This window comes from Gouania willdenowi, chromosome 16 (genome assembly GCF_900634775.1).
Source record: "Gouania willdenowi chromosome 16, fGouWil2.1, whole genome shotgun sequence".
NCBI lineage: Eukaryota > Metazoa > Chordata > Actinopteri > Blenniiformes > Gobiesocidae > Gouania > Gouania willdenowi.
This window is the reverse complement of record NC_041059.1, coordinates 13329375-13342516: the sequence shown is the minus strand read 5'-3', so window position 1 is coordinate 13342516 and position 13142 is coordinate 13329375. Positions and strand designations below refer to the sequence as shown.

At 39.6% G+C, this 13142-nt stretch overlaps 1 protein-coding gene across 1 annotated transcript in view; it reads left to right on the top strand.

Annotated features, from left to right (window-relative positions):
* The window catches only part of adamtsl4 (ADAMTS-like 4), a 41085-nt gene extending 29331 nt beyond the window's left edge, over positions 1-11754 (top strand). Inside the window, exons 6-17 of the mRNA XM_028470665.1 lie at positions 2244-2383; positions 2816-3020; positions 3819-4003; positions 5638-5803; positions 6271-6540; positions 6698-6827; positions 7794-7998; positions 8102-8275; positions 8362-8541; positions 9512-9691; positions 10353-10500; positions 10593-11754. Of these exons, the coding sequence (XP_028326466.1) occupies positions 2244-2383; positions 2816-3020; positions 3819-4003; positions 5638-5803; positions 6271-6540; positions 6698-6827; positions 7794-7998; positions 8102-8275; positions 8362-8541; positions 9512-9691; positions 10353-10500; positions 10593-10723 (2114 nt within the window). The 3' untranslated portion in view covers positions 10724-11754. The remainder of the gene's footprint in view (positions 1-2243; positions 2384-2815; positions 3021-3818; positions 4004-5637; positions 5804-6270; positions 6541-6697; positions 6828-7793; positions 7999-8101; positions 8276-8361; positions 8542-9511; positions 9692-10352; positions 10501-10592) is intronic.
* Positions 11755-13142: the final 1388 nt, after the last annotated feature.

Below are 13142 nucleotides of genomic sequence, written 5' to 3'. Positions count from 1 at the left end.
GAAAGCCCCATTGTGGCTGGAAAGCTCTCAAACAAAGGAGGGCTCGTGGGTGGTCGAGACACATGCTCCTCAAAAATCACTTAGACGTTCAGGAAAAAAAAGCAGGATCATTGATTTTAGTGTGCTTTACAGGCACAGAGGGTTCTCTGTGGATCGCCAGGACGTGTAAAGCCAGAAAATCTTCAAAAAGACATAAAAAAAACAAGAAAAGTTGTCCAACACAGGACTGTTTTTTGTATTCATCTGTACTCAAGTGTTAGTGCCTTCCTCCAGTCAGAAAAGTGATAGATTATAAAAGCTTACTTTAAAAAAGTGTGTGGTTAATTTGAGTAGTATGTTATATAAGTATTCAGACTGAATCCACTGCATTACCACACACTTGTCTCTGGGATACACAAGGTGGATGCTTAGGTCTGGTATTTGACCTTTACTCTTTGTTCTCAGTTATCGCAAAAGCAGTGGAAAAGTCTGTAGGAATAAACTGACATTTTATTGAAGATGGAGGTGAACTATTTCCAAGGTAAAATGTATTTTAGGGTTTTCACAGCTGTGAGTTCTCTCTCTCTCTTAAACCTTTCAAGAAAAATAAATGTTTAAAAATTAGAGAGCAATGATACGAGCAACATTGTCCATTGCACCAAGGACTTCAGGTGTATTCACTACACAGGCTCTGTCAGGCTCTGTGTGTTATTTAGCCCTTGGGGTCCTCTTTTAGTTATTCTGTGTCTTTGTTTATTCGGTTTGTGTCTGGTCATGTGTTTAACTCTTGTCTATGTTTCAGGTATTCCTGCTTGTGGCTCCACCCCCCAGTGATGTCTGTGTGCTTGGTTGGTGACTGATTAGCTCCCTCATGTTTTCACCCAGGTGTGGCCCATTCCTAATCAGGCCTCCTCCACTATTTAGCTGAGTGCTTGGTCGCAGTGTGTTTGCTGGTTCGTTGTTGTTAACGTCATAGTCTTCCCTCCTCTGGTCCTTGCTCCCTCTACCTCCTGTCTTTTGGATTTAAGTTATGTTTTGGGAAATAAAGATGGACTGGTTCCATGCATCCATCCTGCCTCCATCTCTCCTTGCATTTGGGTCCACACCCCCACCCACACCGGACCATGACAGGCTCTATATTCTTTCTACTGAAACATCTGTTTTTTTGTGTTTTTGTCCACAATCAAATTGTGTTAATATGACTGATAGATTAAAACAATATAATAAATCTACTTGGTGGTAGGTAACATAAGATCATATAATTGACCCCTTTAACCTCCAAATCCTAAACCTCTGTCATCAAAAATCTCCTCAAACAATCCACAGATTCAACTTTTGTTCGTGCAGACCCCGTTTTTCACCAGTTTTTATGCACACACAACCACATTCATGTGTACTCTCAGTCTTTAACCCCCATCCATTTCTGTAAGGAAGATGACAAACAGCGGAGCCACTAAGGACCACTTCCTGTAGCTGTAGTCATCTTTGACTCTTTTTAACCCAGAGGCAAAACACGTGTATATCTATTTGGAAGATAATGAGTGAAATGTTTGTGTTTTTCTTTTTAAAGCCAACAAAGTTATACATTTTAGCTGCTTTTTTTTCCAGATCAGAAATTTAATCAAAATACAACATGTTTTGAGTGATGAAAATGAATATATGCCGTACCAATACACAGTATTTTGTGTGTTTTTTACTGGTAAGCTCAGGGAATATAAAATACTTTTGGATGATGTACTAATGTATCTAATCCATTTGAAAATCAAGACTCAGTTACGGGTGAGACGTGTGCTGCGTGTTTTAGGCCTCATCAATAAGTTTATAAGGGTAACTTCTTGAGCTCTCACTGCGTCTTGAACCTGTAAAAATGCACACACAAACAATAACCAGTCCAAATCATTTCATATTTAATCGGCCAATTGGCTTTTTTAAAGTTGGATTTTTAACATATTGACAAACTCCAGTCCACACACAGAAAATGACTTTAATTACTTCCTTTCCTTTAAGCCTGTTTTTTTTCTACTTTGTTTCTACATATACAGTACCTCTCATGCTCTGCTCATGTTCCATTGGGTTCCTCTCATATATCTTACCTTTCTAGGTCTCATGTTTACACTGCTCTTATAAAAAAACGTGTCACTTGGGAATATCCTGTAGCTTGTGCAGCCGTGCAAATGTGCACGCTGCAGGAGAAATGGAAGTTGTTCATCGTTCAGATGTGCTTTAAGTGCACAATCAATATATGTTCTGTTTTTGTGTTCCAGTTGGTGTGGACAAGCAGTGCGAGCTCACCTGTAGACCTGCTGGCTATCGCTTCTACGTTCGTCAAGCGGAGCGTGTGCGAGATGGCACACCCTGCTTTAACATCAGCAGCAACGATGTGTGCGTAGAAGGACGCTGTCTGGTAGGTTATAGTCATCCAAGTTTCTCTGTTGAGCTGCATTTGACAGAATCCAGATTCTGGCTGTCACAGGCCAATGTCTGCAGGTTTTTGGGTTTGGCATTCAACCCTCGAGCACCACCAGTCTATTCAGACTTGGGGCCCCTTCTTCTGAATTATGCCTTTTCTTTGTTATTTGGACTCATTCTTTGAATTTATCTTAATTTCAATCTTGTTACTCAAGCAGGGATTCAACAAGCATGAGTTACCAATTTACACAAACAGATGTGAACTAAACACTTGTGAAGAATATAAAATCTCAACAAAATTGTACTGTTTCTTTTTCTCTCTACTGTCTCCACGTCTCTCTCCCATGCCTCAATGGTTCCCCTTATCCTGCTTTTCCTTCATTGTCGAACCCATCACTCATGTCTTTTCACTTTCTTCTCCCACTAGACTGAAGGTTGCAATGGGGTACTTGGCTCTGGCTCCATGATTGACAAGTGTGGAGTGTGTGGTGGGCAGGAAACCTCCTGTCAAAAGGTGACCGGAAGTTTCCAAAATGCCACGGTTCCTCTTGGTTACCACAAGATCCTGGACATCCCACCAGGAGCCACGTTCATAAACATCACGGAGAGACGAGCGAGCCCCAACTACCTGGGTAAATGACATGCATGTTGGCACATTTTAAATGAAACCGGTTGATGCTCCAGTTAACAACACGTCAGACGGTAATTTGCTCCATTTGTCTTGGACCCAAACGCTACATTTTTGTTTTTTGTGCTCTGGGTACATAAATCTAATAATATTGGACGCCAAAGAGAACAAGTGAAGGATGAGTGTTTGTCGAGCCAGCCCCTTGTTTGACTTGACAGCCCTCCTAGACCCGTGTTTGTCTTTTTGCCAGTTTCTACAGTAAATACAAGAGCTTTCCAAAGAATTGTCTAGATCAGGGATAAGCAACTATTATCAGAGTGGGGGCCACAATACTGGGATTGTCTGATGTGAGGCCACATTTTTCAAATTCATGTCAACATTTGGAATGATTACCAATCTGAGATAAAAAAAAAAATAATAGAAAATACAGAAAAGAACAATGGTTTTTGTTTTATTTTACCATTGTTTTAGTATAATTTTGTTGTTTTGCGTATTATTTGTTGTTTCAAGTGTCATTTTGTGTGTTTTTGGAGTTATTTGTGTGTTTTTGGTGTCATTTTGAGTAATTTTGTTGTAGTTTTGAGTGATTTTGTTGTAGTTTTGTGTGTTTTTGTTGCAATATTGTGTGTTTTTGGTGTCATTTTGAACAGTTCCTTTGGAGGCTGCACAAACTTAAACTGAGGGCGCATGTGGCCCCCCAGCGGCCAGTTGTCCATGTCTGGTCTAGATTAAACCAAACCTAAAAAATAAAGGAAAATCTTAATTCCCTGTAATATTTTTACCCTTGATTGTGTTTCTCCAGCTATGAGGAGTGGTACTGGGGCCTCAGTGGTAAATGGACGGTGGTCTGTGGACCCTCCTGGGGTATATCAAGCAGGAGGGACAACTTTCACTTACACCCGGCCGAGGGCCCAGGCAGAGGGGCAGGAAGAGAGAGGCGAGGCCCTCAGTGCTCCAGGACCTACCACCACACAGCTACAGCTATATGTAAGCACCGAAGCCCTGGGAGGCACTTTTTTTTAACCCTATAAGCAAACTGCATCAGACCAAGGCAAAATTAGGTTAATGATAAGGATCAAACATAATTACACGCTGAGTATTTCACATCTTTATGTCATTCTTGTGAGCTTAAAGCTGTGCTCTCCTGCTCAGTGTCAAGATCCTCCAGATAGGCAGCGATATTTTAGCATTAGTGTGGGATAAAAACAGCTTCAGTAAACCCCAGCCTGAGCCACATTAGACTATGCCGGGCTTAATAGTAGCATTTTGTGCCTCGGGCTAAGATTTTATTTAAGAACAGGAGTCGTGTGCAGCCTGAAGTTATGAAAGCTATGAGGGGATATTTAAGAGTCCCCTGCAACTGCTAAAATGTTGTGGTTTTGTTGCATTTAAATGGTTCTACTGTTGGAAAGGTCTGAAACTAATTTATGGTAGCGACTATGACTGAGGACAATTTTTTTTTTTTTTTTTTTTTTTTCCTTCCAACTTCTTAGTTTTCACTCCTTCCTGCGTTACAATCTCTCAAATGAAACTTCCGACTTAAGCTGTTGCGCTCGAACAAACAAATTGATGTAAATCCACCCATAAAGTCTCTAAATGTGTGCCTAATTGTTTTCAAAAACATTTCCTCTTGCAACCTGTTTACCTCTCAAATTAAGGATAATCAAATCTGAATAGAAACTCCTTAACCCTCCTATTATCCTTGGGATCAATTTAAACCCATTTGAGTCTATTGGTTTTTTTTGGCTTCATTTTTCCTGATTCATTCTAATTTGGTGGCGACAATACAATTGATTAAGCATAAAACTTTCACGATAATTTTTTTTCAATGTGCTGCTCAAATTAGAAAATATTTGAAGGAACAATTTTCAAGATACTCGACAACTGAGAGTTTGACCTGATGGTGGCGCTGCAGGAAATGTCATATCATAAACATAACCAATAGGGTTTATACTCTTGTGGTCATTAATGTTGTTTGATTTGGAGGAAAAATATTCAAGATGAACTAATTCCAATTTTAAAGTTTGGCCTGATGGTGGCGCTAGAGAACAGGTCAAGGTTTCATCATCAAGGGGTTATTTATGTTTTCAACAAATAAACAAAATGCCTGACACAAAAACTTGGTCAATAATTTTCTGAAAATAATTTTCAAGAGGCAAATCTCCCTGGGGTCAGATTGACCCCAAGAGTAAAATGTGTAATATTTGAGCATAATAGGAGGGTTAAAGTTATTTTTGCAAGATATTGAATAATATAAAGTGACTGACTGAGGCAAAGTAGTGCTGTCTAAAATGTGTTTTATCTTATTTATAGACACAACAGAAAAAAACAAGTTGGTAATACCGTCAAGTTCAGTTTGACAAACTATGTCCTACAATGAAAGTGCTGCGGCTTGAGTTTACAATTACATGACCATGGTGTTGAAACTTGCAGATGGGTTACACAGTCACAGTAGGTGGTAGCATGCTGTGCTAGCATTACACCAAATCCCCACCAGAGCAGAGGAGAGTGCAGAATCTGCAGCTCCTGCTGACCTTGCACTGATTTACGAGTACATTTCTCTTCAGGGATGTATAAAGTTGTTTAAGGGCATTACTCATCTGTGCTCCTGTTCTCTTCAGATTATTTTCCAGAACGAGAACCCGGGCATCAACTATGAGTTTTACATCCCCGTGGAGAAGACTGAGAAGGAGGGAGAGAGGGAGAGGAAGTCAGAGCGAGAGAGGGAGGCTCATATCACGTTGCACAGAGGAAGTGTGAGGGAGCCAGCGAGGGCACCCCTCCGCAGTGAGTCCATCACACCTCAACTTTCACACCTTTTCTTCTATGCATGTGGCGCACACACAGTCAGGGTGTCAGCGTCCTTGAGTCAGACTGTAAATCCATTTCATCACATTGATTATTGCCAACTGGCTGAAGGAGTGATGGGAAATGTCCTCAGAGCGTGATTGACACATTTATGATTTAGGGTGGGTGTGGTTGTGGGTCCAATGGAAGGAATAGTGCTTGTACATAAGTGTTATTTGTTTGACTATGACCTAAATGGAAGACTATCTGGTCTGCATGTTTACCTACTTTAACGCTGACCTCATCATATCATCATTAGCCTCTGACTCACTACCTTCCTCAATATTTCAACATGTTTTCTTTGTACTTTTTAGCTCTTTCCCCTCCTTTCCCGTCGTCATGTTTATCTGAATCTGTTTCCACCTTTCCTGTATGGTTTAATTTGTCTCCATTTTTATCCTTTGCAGGTCCTCTGACTGTGTCCATAGATGACCCTCCTCCTGCTCCTCCTCCTATTCCAGCCCCGTCCAGTGCCTCCTCCTCCCCTTCCGCTTCTTCTTCTGTATTCTCCTCACCATCGTTTGGCAGGTGGACACCTGACAGATTACGCCCTCGAGGCTCTGCACCCAACAGGAATGCACGGATCCCCCCTCGCACGGACCTGCCACCCGACACTGAGCCTCCGTTTGTATGGAGGAGGGGCGGCTTTACAGAGTGTTCTGCCTCCTGTGGCAAAGGTAAGAGTCCTGATCTTTTTTTTTTTTTTTTTAAACTCACATATCAAACAGCTCTGCTCTGTCACAACATTCAGATTTATGTGATGTCCCCCTCCTCTGGCTACTGAGTGCAAGTACAAGAGTACAGAAATGAAGTTTGTGTGTCTGCCTCCTGCAGGCTTTCAGCACAGAGTCCCTTTGTGCATAAGTCGCTACACAGATGAGGAAGTCCCAGACACAAAGTGTGACTCTGCAGCCAGGCCTGTTCCCGAAGAGGAGCCATGTAACGTACACCCCTGCCCACCATTGTGAGTGAAAACACTTATAACAGAGATTTTTTAGTTAAAAAATAACTTATTAAGAGTAATTTATAAAGCTATTGCATCTATTTTGTTGTTCTTGATAATTCCTACTGTTATTTAGAAGTTTAATAATTTAGTATCTAATTTATGTTAACAAAGCTGGGGTAACTATTACATTTGTATCCAAAGAGAAGCAGAGCACCTATGTGAAATGTCAAAGAATGAGTTAAAATTCAAAGAAGTAAGCTTTTAATAAATTGGGAAAACTCTCCTGCAAGAACTGAAGGTTTTTTTCAACTAGATCCTATGCGAAATGTGTTAAAAGATAGTTAATTGTTTTATTTACTTTTTTTCAAAATAAAACTGAAATGTGCTTTTCTTGTAATTTACTAATGTTCTATTTTTAACTGTATTGTGATGTATAACCTTTAGGTCCCTAATGAGATCAAAACCCTTTACACTCACACAAGATTTAGAGGTCATCAATGAATGTGAACTTATTCACATTTTCTACCCCTTTATTAAAAATGCCAGTGCAGTGTGAGGATTAAGGGTGATGGCAAGATGAGTGGAGGACAGTGAGGATATTTAAAAAAAAAAGTTAAATAAAGGCTGTGTACAAACAAATGATGAAATATAGCAAACCAAAAGTAATGTGGTAGTAAAAAAAAAAAAACTAGAAGTAACCAACAGAAAGTGACATTAGCTGAGAAATCAACTGAAGCAAAGTAAAAGCCAAGTAAAAAGGCTGACAGCAACAAGAAGAAAAAAACACACGACAATAGGACTAGGATAACCATAGATTAATTATCTGTGAATATAAACTCAGAACAATCCCACATGATGTCACTATCACCCACTTGCCCAACTTGAACTTTTTGAAATGTATATAATTACAATATAATAAACGAAATTAAATTTCAAGTTGCTACATCACATTGAACCCTATACTTTCTTGTTTGTTGCTGTTAGCTGGGAGGCGAGTGCTTGGTCTGAATGCAGCGTCTCCTGTGGCTCCGGCGTGCAACAGAGGCAGCTCCAGTGCAGGCAGAGCTTTGGGAACCGCTCCACAATGGTTCACCCACAACGCTGTGCTGGCCTCACTCCTCCTGAGTCAATGCAAACCTGCCAACTCAGCCTCTGTTCCCACTGGGAAGTCGGATCTGATTGGAGCTCGGTAGGCCTTCAAAAATCAAAACTACACTCGAGAGTCACAAAAATATTAACACAAGGCAAATCTAAACATCTGCATATTTCAATTGTCTTTTACCTCTGCAAAGTGCTCAGTGGACTGTGGTGTGGGTCGGAGGACGCGAAATGTGCGCTGTGTCAGCGATCAAGGGAGCATAGTGAACGACCAGGAATGCAACTCTAGGCTCCGCCCACAAGGAACTGAAGATTGCAACATGGGTCCCTGTGTGACCAACTGGTACTTTACTGCCTGGTCCAACACAGTGAGTAACAAACACACAGAGCAAGTAAAGAACCATCATGTTACATGTGGCTGTACTTAACTCAGTCTCCCACTGTGTGGCATTAGTGTTCAGCCCAGTGTGGCCCTGGGGTGCAGAAACGAGACGTGGTGTGTCTCACTAGAGGAGGTGTCAGAGAGGGTGGAGGAGCAGGGGACTGTGTGGCGGAGAAACCATCAGAGATGAAGGCCTGCAATGGAGGTCCATGTGTGGCAATAACCATGTGGTACAGCAGCCCATGGTCTCAGGTAGGACACAGAAAAGCTTTCCTGGGTTCAGTCGTACACAAATAGTGCCTTTTTAGAGCCCGATATGTAACAAGGACCCGAAATGCAACAAAACCTGAATTGTTATTAGAAAAAAATGTACTAACTGGTTAATAATGTAACAAGATGCTGAGCCCAAAACGTAAAAACATTTTGCATTTGTTATTACATTATGGGACGGGCAAAATATTTTTTCCCTAATAGCGTACTAATTTATTACATCATAGAGTGAGTCAATGATTTATGGATTAAAGAATGGCTTATTGCTTCAATGTAAAGTGTAGTATCAGTTAATCAGTGGCACTTTAAATGGTGACAGGCGTGTGCTGACTCCAATTTAACATGAGTTTAAATGTAATTGGTTAAATCTGAACACAGCCCCGTCCCCAGTTATAAAAGGGTTTTGCAACCTCATTCTCTCAGTTACTTATTTTTACTTCACCTCCCTGAAAGGTTTCAGTTTGTTTTTCAATTGCATTGTACAGGTTATAGGTCACTTTAAAGGTCGAAAAAGTTTTATCTTATTTATTTATCTTGGTGTCCTTTTTTTACATCACATAAACCCGGAATTTGAACAGTTTTTACGTTTTGGGCTCAACATCATGTTACATCATTGACCAGTTGTAACATTTTGGATTTATTACATTTTTAAAAAAATTTTTATTACATTTTGTGCTCAGCACTTTTGTTATATTATTGACCAGTTATTACATCTTGAGGGTTTGTTACATTTTTTCTATAATAATTGGGGTCATTGCTACGTATCGGACTCTAACATGCCTGTTAGCACTCCTCCTTTGTCCATTGCTGCTGAGATAATACAGAAGTTTTTTTTTAAAAGCTGCTAATATTTATTTCAGCATCCACCCACCTACTTTCGAAGTGCATAAATAATTGTTTATCCGCTCAATGTTTTGACTGATTTGTCTTTTTTTTTTTTTTTTTTTTTCAGTGTAATGTTCAATGTGGGAATGGAACTCAGCGGCGAGACAACATTTGTGTTCAGAAATTAGGAAATGATTACACAGTGGTGCAACCCTCTCAGTGTGCTCATCTGGACAAGCCTGTCGCGGTCCAGGAGTGTGAGATGGGCGAGTGCGAGTCCCGATGGTTCACTACAGAGTGGAGCGCGGTGAGGGATAAAATATCAACAAACAAAGATCGGTTACACTTTACTTGAAGTTTTATACATGAGGCTGACATACCCCAAGACAAATCTCCAAAAATTTTATTTCAAGAATTTGGAAGGAATATAAAGCCCGACTTAATACACAAAATAACTCCCTAAACACAGAAATCATGAGCAAAATACACAAAATGACTCGTAAAACACAAAATAACAAAGACACAAACTGTCAACAAAATTGCACAAAAATGACAGAAAAATGCAGAAAAGAAGAACAAAAATACAGAAAGTGACTTTAACACAATTACAACAAGAACACAAAAAAAAAAAAGACTTTTCCCCCGTATTAATGCTCTGATTGGTCATTATTCTAAATGCCGACACGAATGTTGATAATGTGGCCCTCGGGTCAGATTCAATGGCATAGATAGAATTGCCCATCCCTGGGTTAGGGTAACGAAGGGTTAGGGTAACAAACGACAGTTAATGACAGCCCTCATGACACCTCATGTTAATGACGGGTGTCATGTCATAGTAGTGACAGCGTATCATATGCCTTATGTATAAAACGTAAAGTGTAACCCAAAGATCTGACTGTGCAGTTTAAACTCTGCAAAATACCTTTTGTATTCCTTCTCCATTTTTAAATCCATATTGGTTTTGCCAGTGCTCCCGTTCCTGTGGGAAGGGCTTACAGATGCGAGAAGTTCGATGTCTAAATCCAGACAAAAGGCACAGCTATGATTGTGATCCTACAACCAAACCTGATCAGGAGCAAATTTGCAACACCATCCCCTGCAGCCCACAGGTCTCAGGTCAGTGTTTCCTGGGTGAGACCTGGAATGTACAGTATGCACGTCTGTCGTTGGCCAAGCTGACCTCAATGTCCTCCAACTTCTGTTCACAGATGAAAACTGCCGAGACAGACGTCACAACTGCATGATGGTAGTACAGGCCAGGCTTTGTGTCTACGCCTATTACAAGACGGCCTGCTGTGCCTCTTGCACCCAGAGCGCTCAGAGGGCCAAGAGGCACTGACCAGGATTTCACAGACGACCCTGGTGTTCAAACAGTCGAGTAAAAAGGTGCTGATTAGCTATGACGCGTCTGTTCAAATAAACTGCTAAATGCGTGATAGCATCTGTAGACCTTTTACATACATTAGCACAGTTGGTTTCTTTTACCAGTGTTTAATTTTTTATTTTTTTTTTAAACAGATGCTATAGCATCTCAGAACCACATCCTCCACCGGGATCACTTCAGTTTACTGCATGCATTAGCTTTAACGGTTGAAAATGCATCCCCCAGGGCCTGATGCTGCATTTACTGTCATTTTCACTCTTGGAGCCTCATTACTGTGACTGATGGTCTGCTTAGGAAGATGCTCATTCAGGAAACAGCTGTGTTTAAGATGTCTTTAAGATCCTTCTTTAATTAGAGGATCTTGAGGCACTTTTGGCCAGATTTGCATACAACTAGCTAAGGTGAACAAATGTGTGTTTGATCAACTGTCTTTTACAATAGAGTTGAGTGTGTAGTGTGTAAAAGCTCTATAGGAACAGATGTCTTTCCATGTGACACACTGAGTTCCTTATTCCTTTACATTTCATTTTGGTTTTTCCTCTGGCCAAAAAATGATAAATGTCCCACAGTATTGTTGAGTGTGTTAACAGGATTAACCAAAGGCCCAGCATTGACCAAATATAGGTGTAAGGCACCCTTTAATCTTAAAAAAAGTACAAATTTTGCAAACCCTTTTAAACCTTTAACGTTTAATTACATTTTAACTGAATGCAATTCAAAGCAAATGATCCTTTAAATTAAAACAAATGGAAAATAACAGTGTGAAAATGTGAAATATTTGGATATATGTTTTTACAAGATTGCTGATGTCACAGATGTTTGATATTTATTAGGACATCACTTCACCAGTATCGGAAAGTATTGATAATAATTTTCTGAATTATATTTTTTTGCAGCATATCAACAAAAAAAAAAATCACTCAACTTTTAGAAAAATGCGGGAAGACTCACAAAGCTTGTGTTTTACAATAATAGATATTTTTAAACAATGACCAAGAAAGAATCTAAATAAAGTACAGCCCGTAAATTTAGATTATTGGCCAGTCAGTCAGACAGACAACGCACTTAAACATGAAATAAAATGTGTGCTTAAGTGAAATATTCCTCATTTTTCTTCTTCTAACAAATGTAGGTCAGTGTGAACATTGTTAAACTGCCATGATCCTGGATTGGGCTCTGGTTCTGTTCAGGAAACAAGTTAAAGTGAAGCCAAAGGAGGAGGATGTTACTTTATTCAGCTGATTGTTAACTTAACTGAAAGAATTGTGGCAGCAAACGCAATAACGGATTGCATGAATAAGAAAAAAACATTTACACCCTAACTTCAGCTTTTTATTCAACAATCTAGGATCGATCAACTGTCACGACCTGTCACGGTTTACAGGAAACTAAAAGCTATCTTTGGATTTCTTAACCATTTTGAGGCCTGACTGAGTTTTCAGGTTTCATTTTTAACAGAAACAGTTGGCTGAAAACCTTTCTACTGAATCTTTGGCAAACACAAAGAGTTATGCTAACACCCAAGGATTTTAAAAGTGTCTTCATGGTATCGCTCTCCAGGGAGGGAGTGTGGCCCTGGCCTATCAGTATTAAGAACCTGAAGTGCTTTGTATCTGGTCTGTTATAATCCAATCCATTCATTCTGTATCGACACCAAAAGTTTAAAATATAATAATAATAAATCTGTGCGTTGAAGTGGTGACCTCTGTATATGTAAGTATATTTTTATATATTTTCCTGTGAGGACTGTTTGATCTGCAGTCTGCCCTCCTCATGTGTAAAAACCTCACATCTGCTCACATGAGAAACCTGTACATTTGTCAGATATGTCTATAATTGCATCGAATATAGTTGGTGCTTATAATCAGACTAGAGTAATCAGAGTTGTTGTTGTAGAATGCATTTATTCTTCTGTAACTGTCATAACACTCTTCTATGCTGCTTTTGAAGTCAAGAATTGGATGCTTGGACTATGTGTGTGTGTGTGTGCGCGCGTGTGTGCGTGTGTGAGAGATTTGTACATGCCAGTGTTGTAATGTATTTGTAGCTGTGACTATATGTCTTTCCTGTCTGTAATCATTTTATGGCAAAATTTATATAAAAGCAAAAAATGATAGTAATTTATCTTCTATCCATAAAGGACATGTAATTTATTTTCTGTTCGGAAAAGCTGTAGCATTTATTTTATGTTTTTTTTGTTACCACCAGAGTCTATGAGATTGTTCATACATACTGACTTTTTTTTTTAATGATGCAAAAAATTGAAAAGGTGTGGAATATGATTATTTCAAAGCTTTGTTTAAAATAAAACTGAAAAATACAACAGGATAAAAAATGATGCGTCATATTTGATTTCAGTCTGCATGCCATAGAA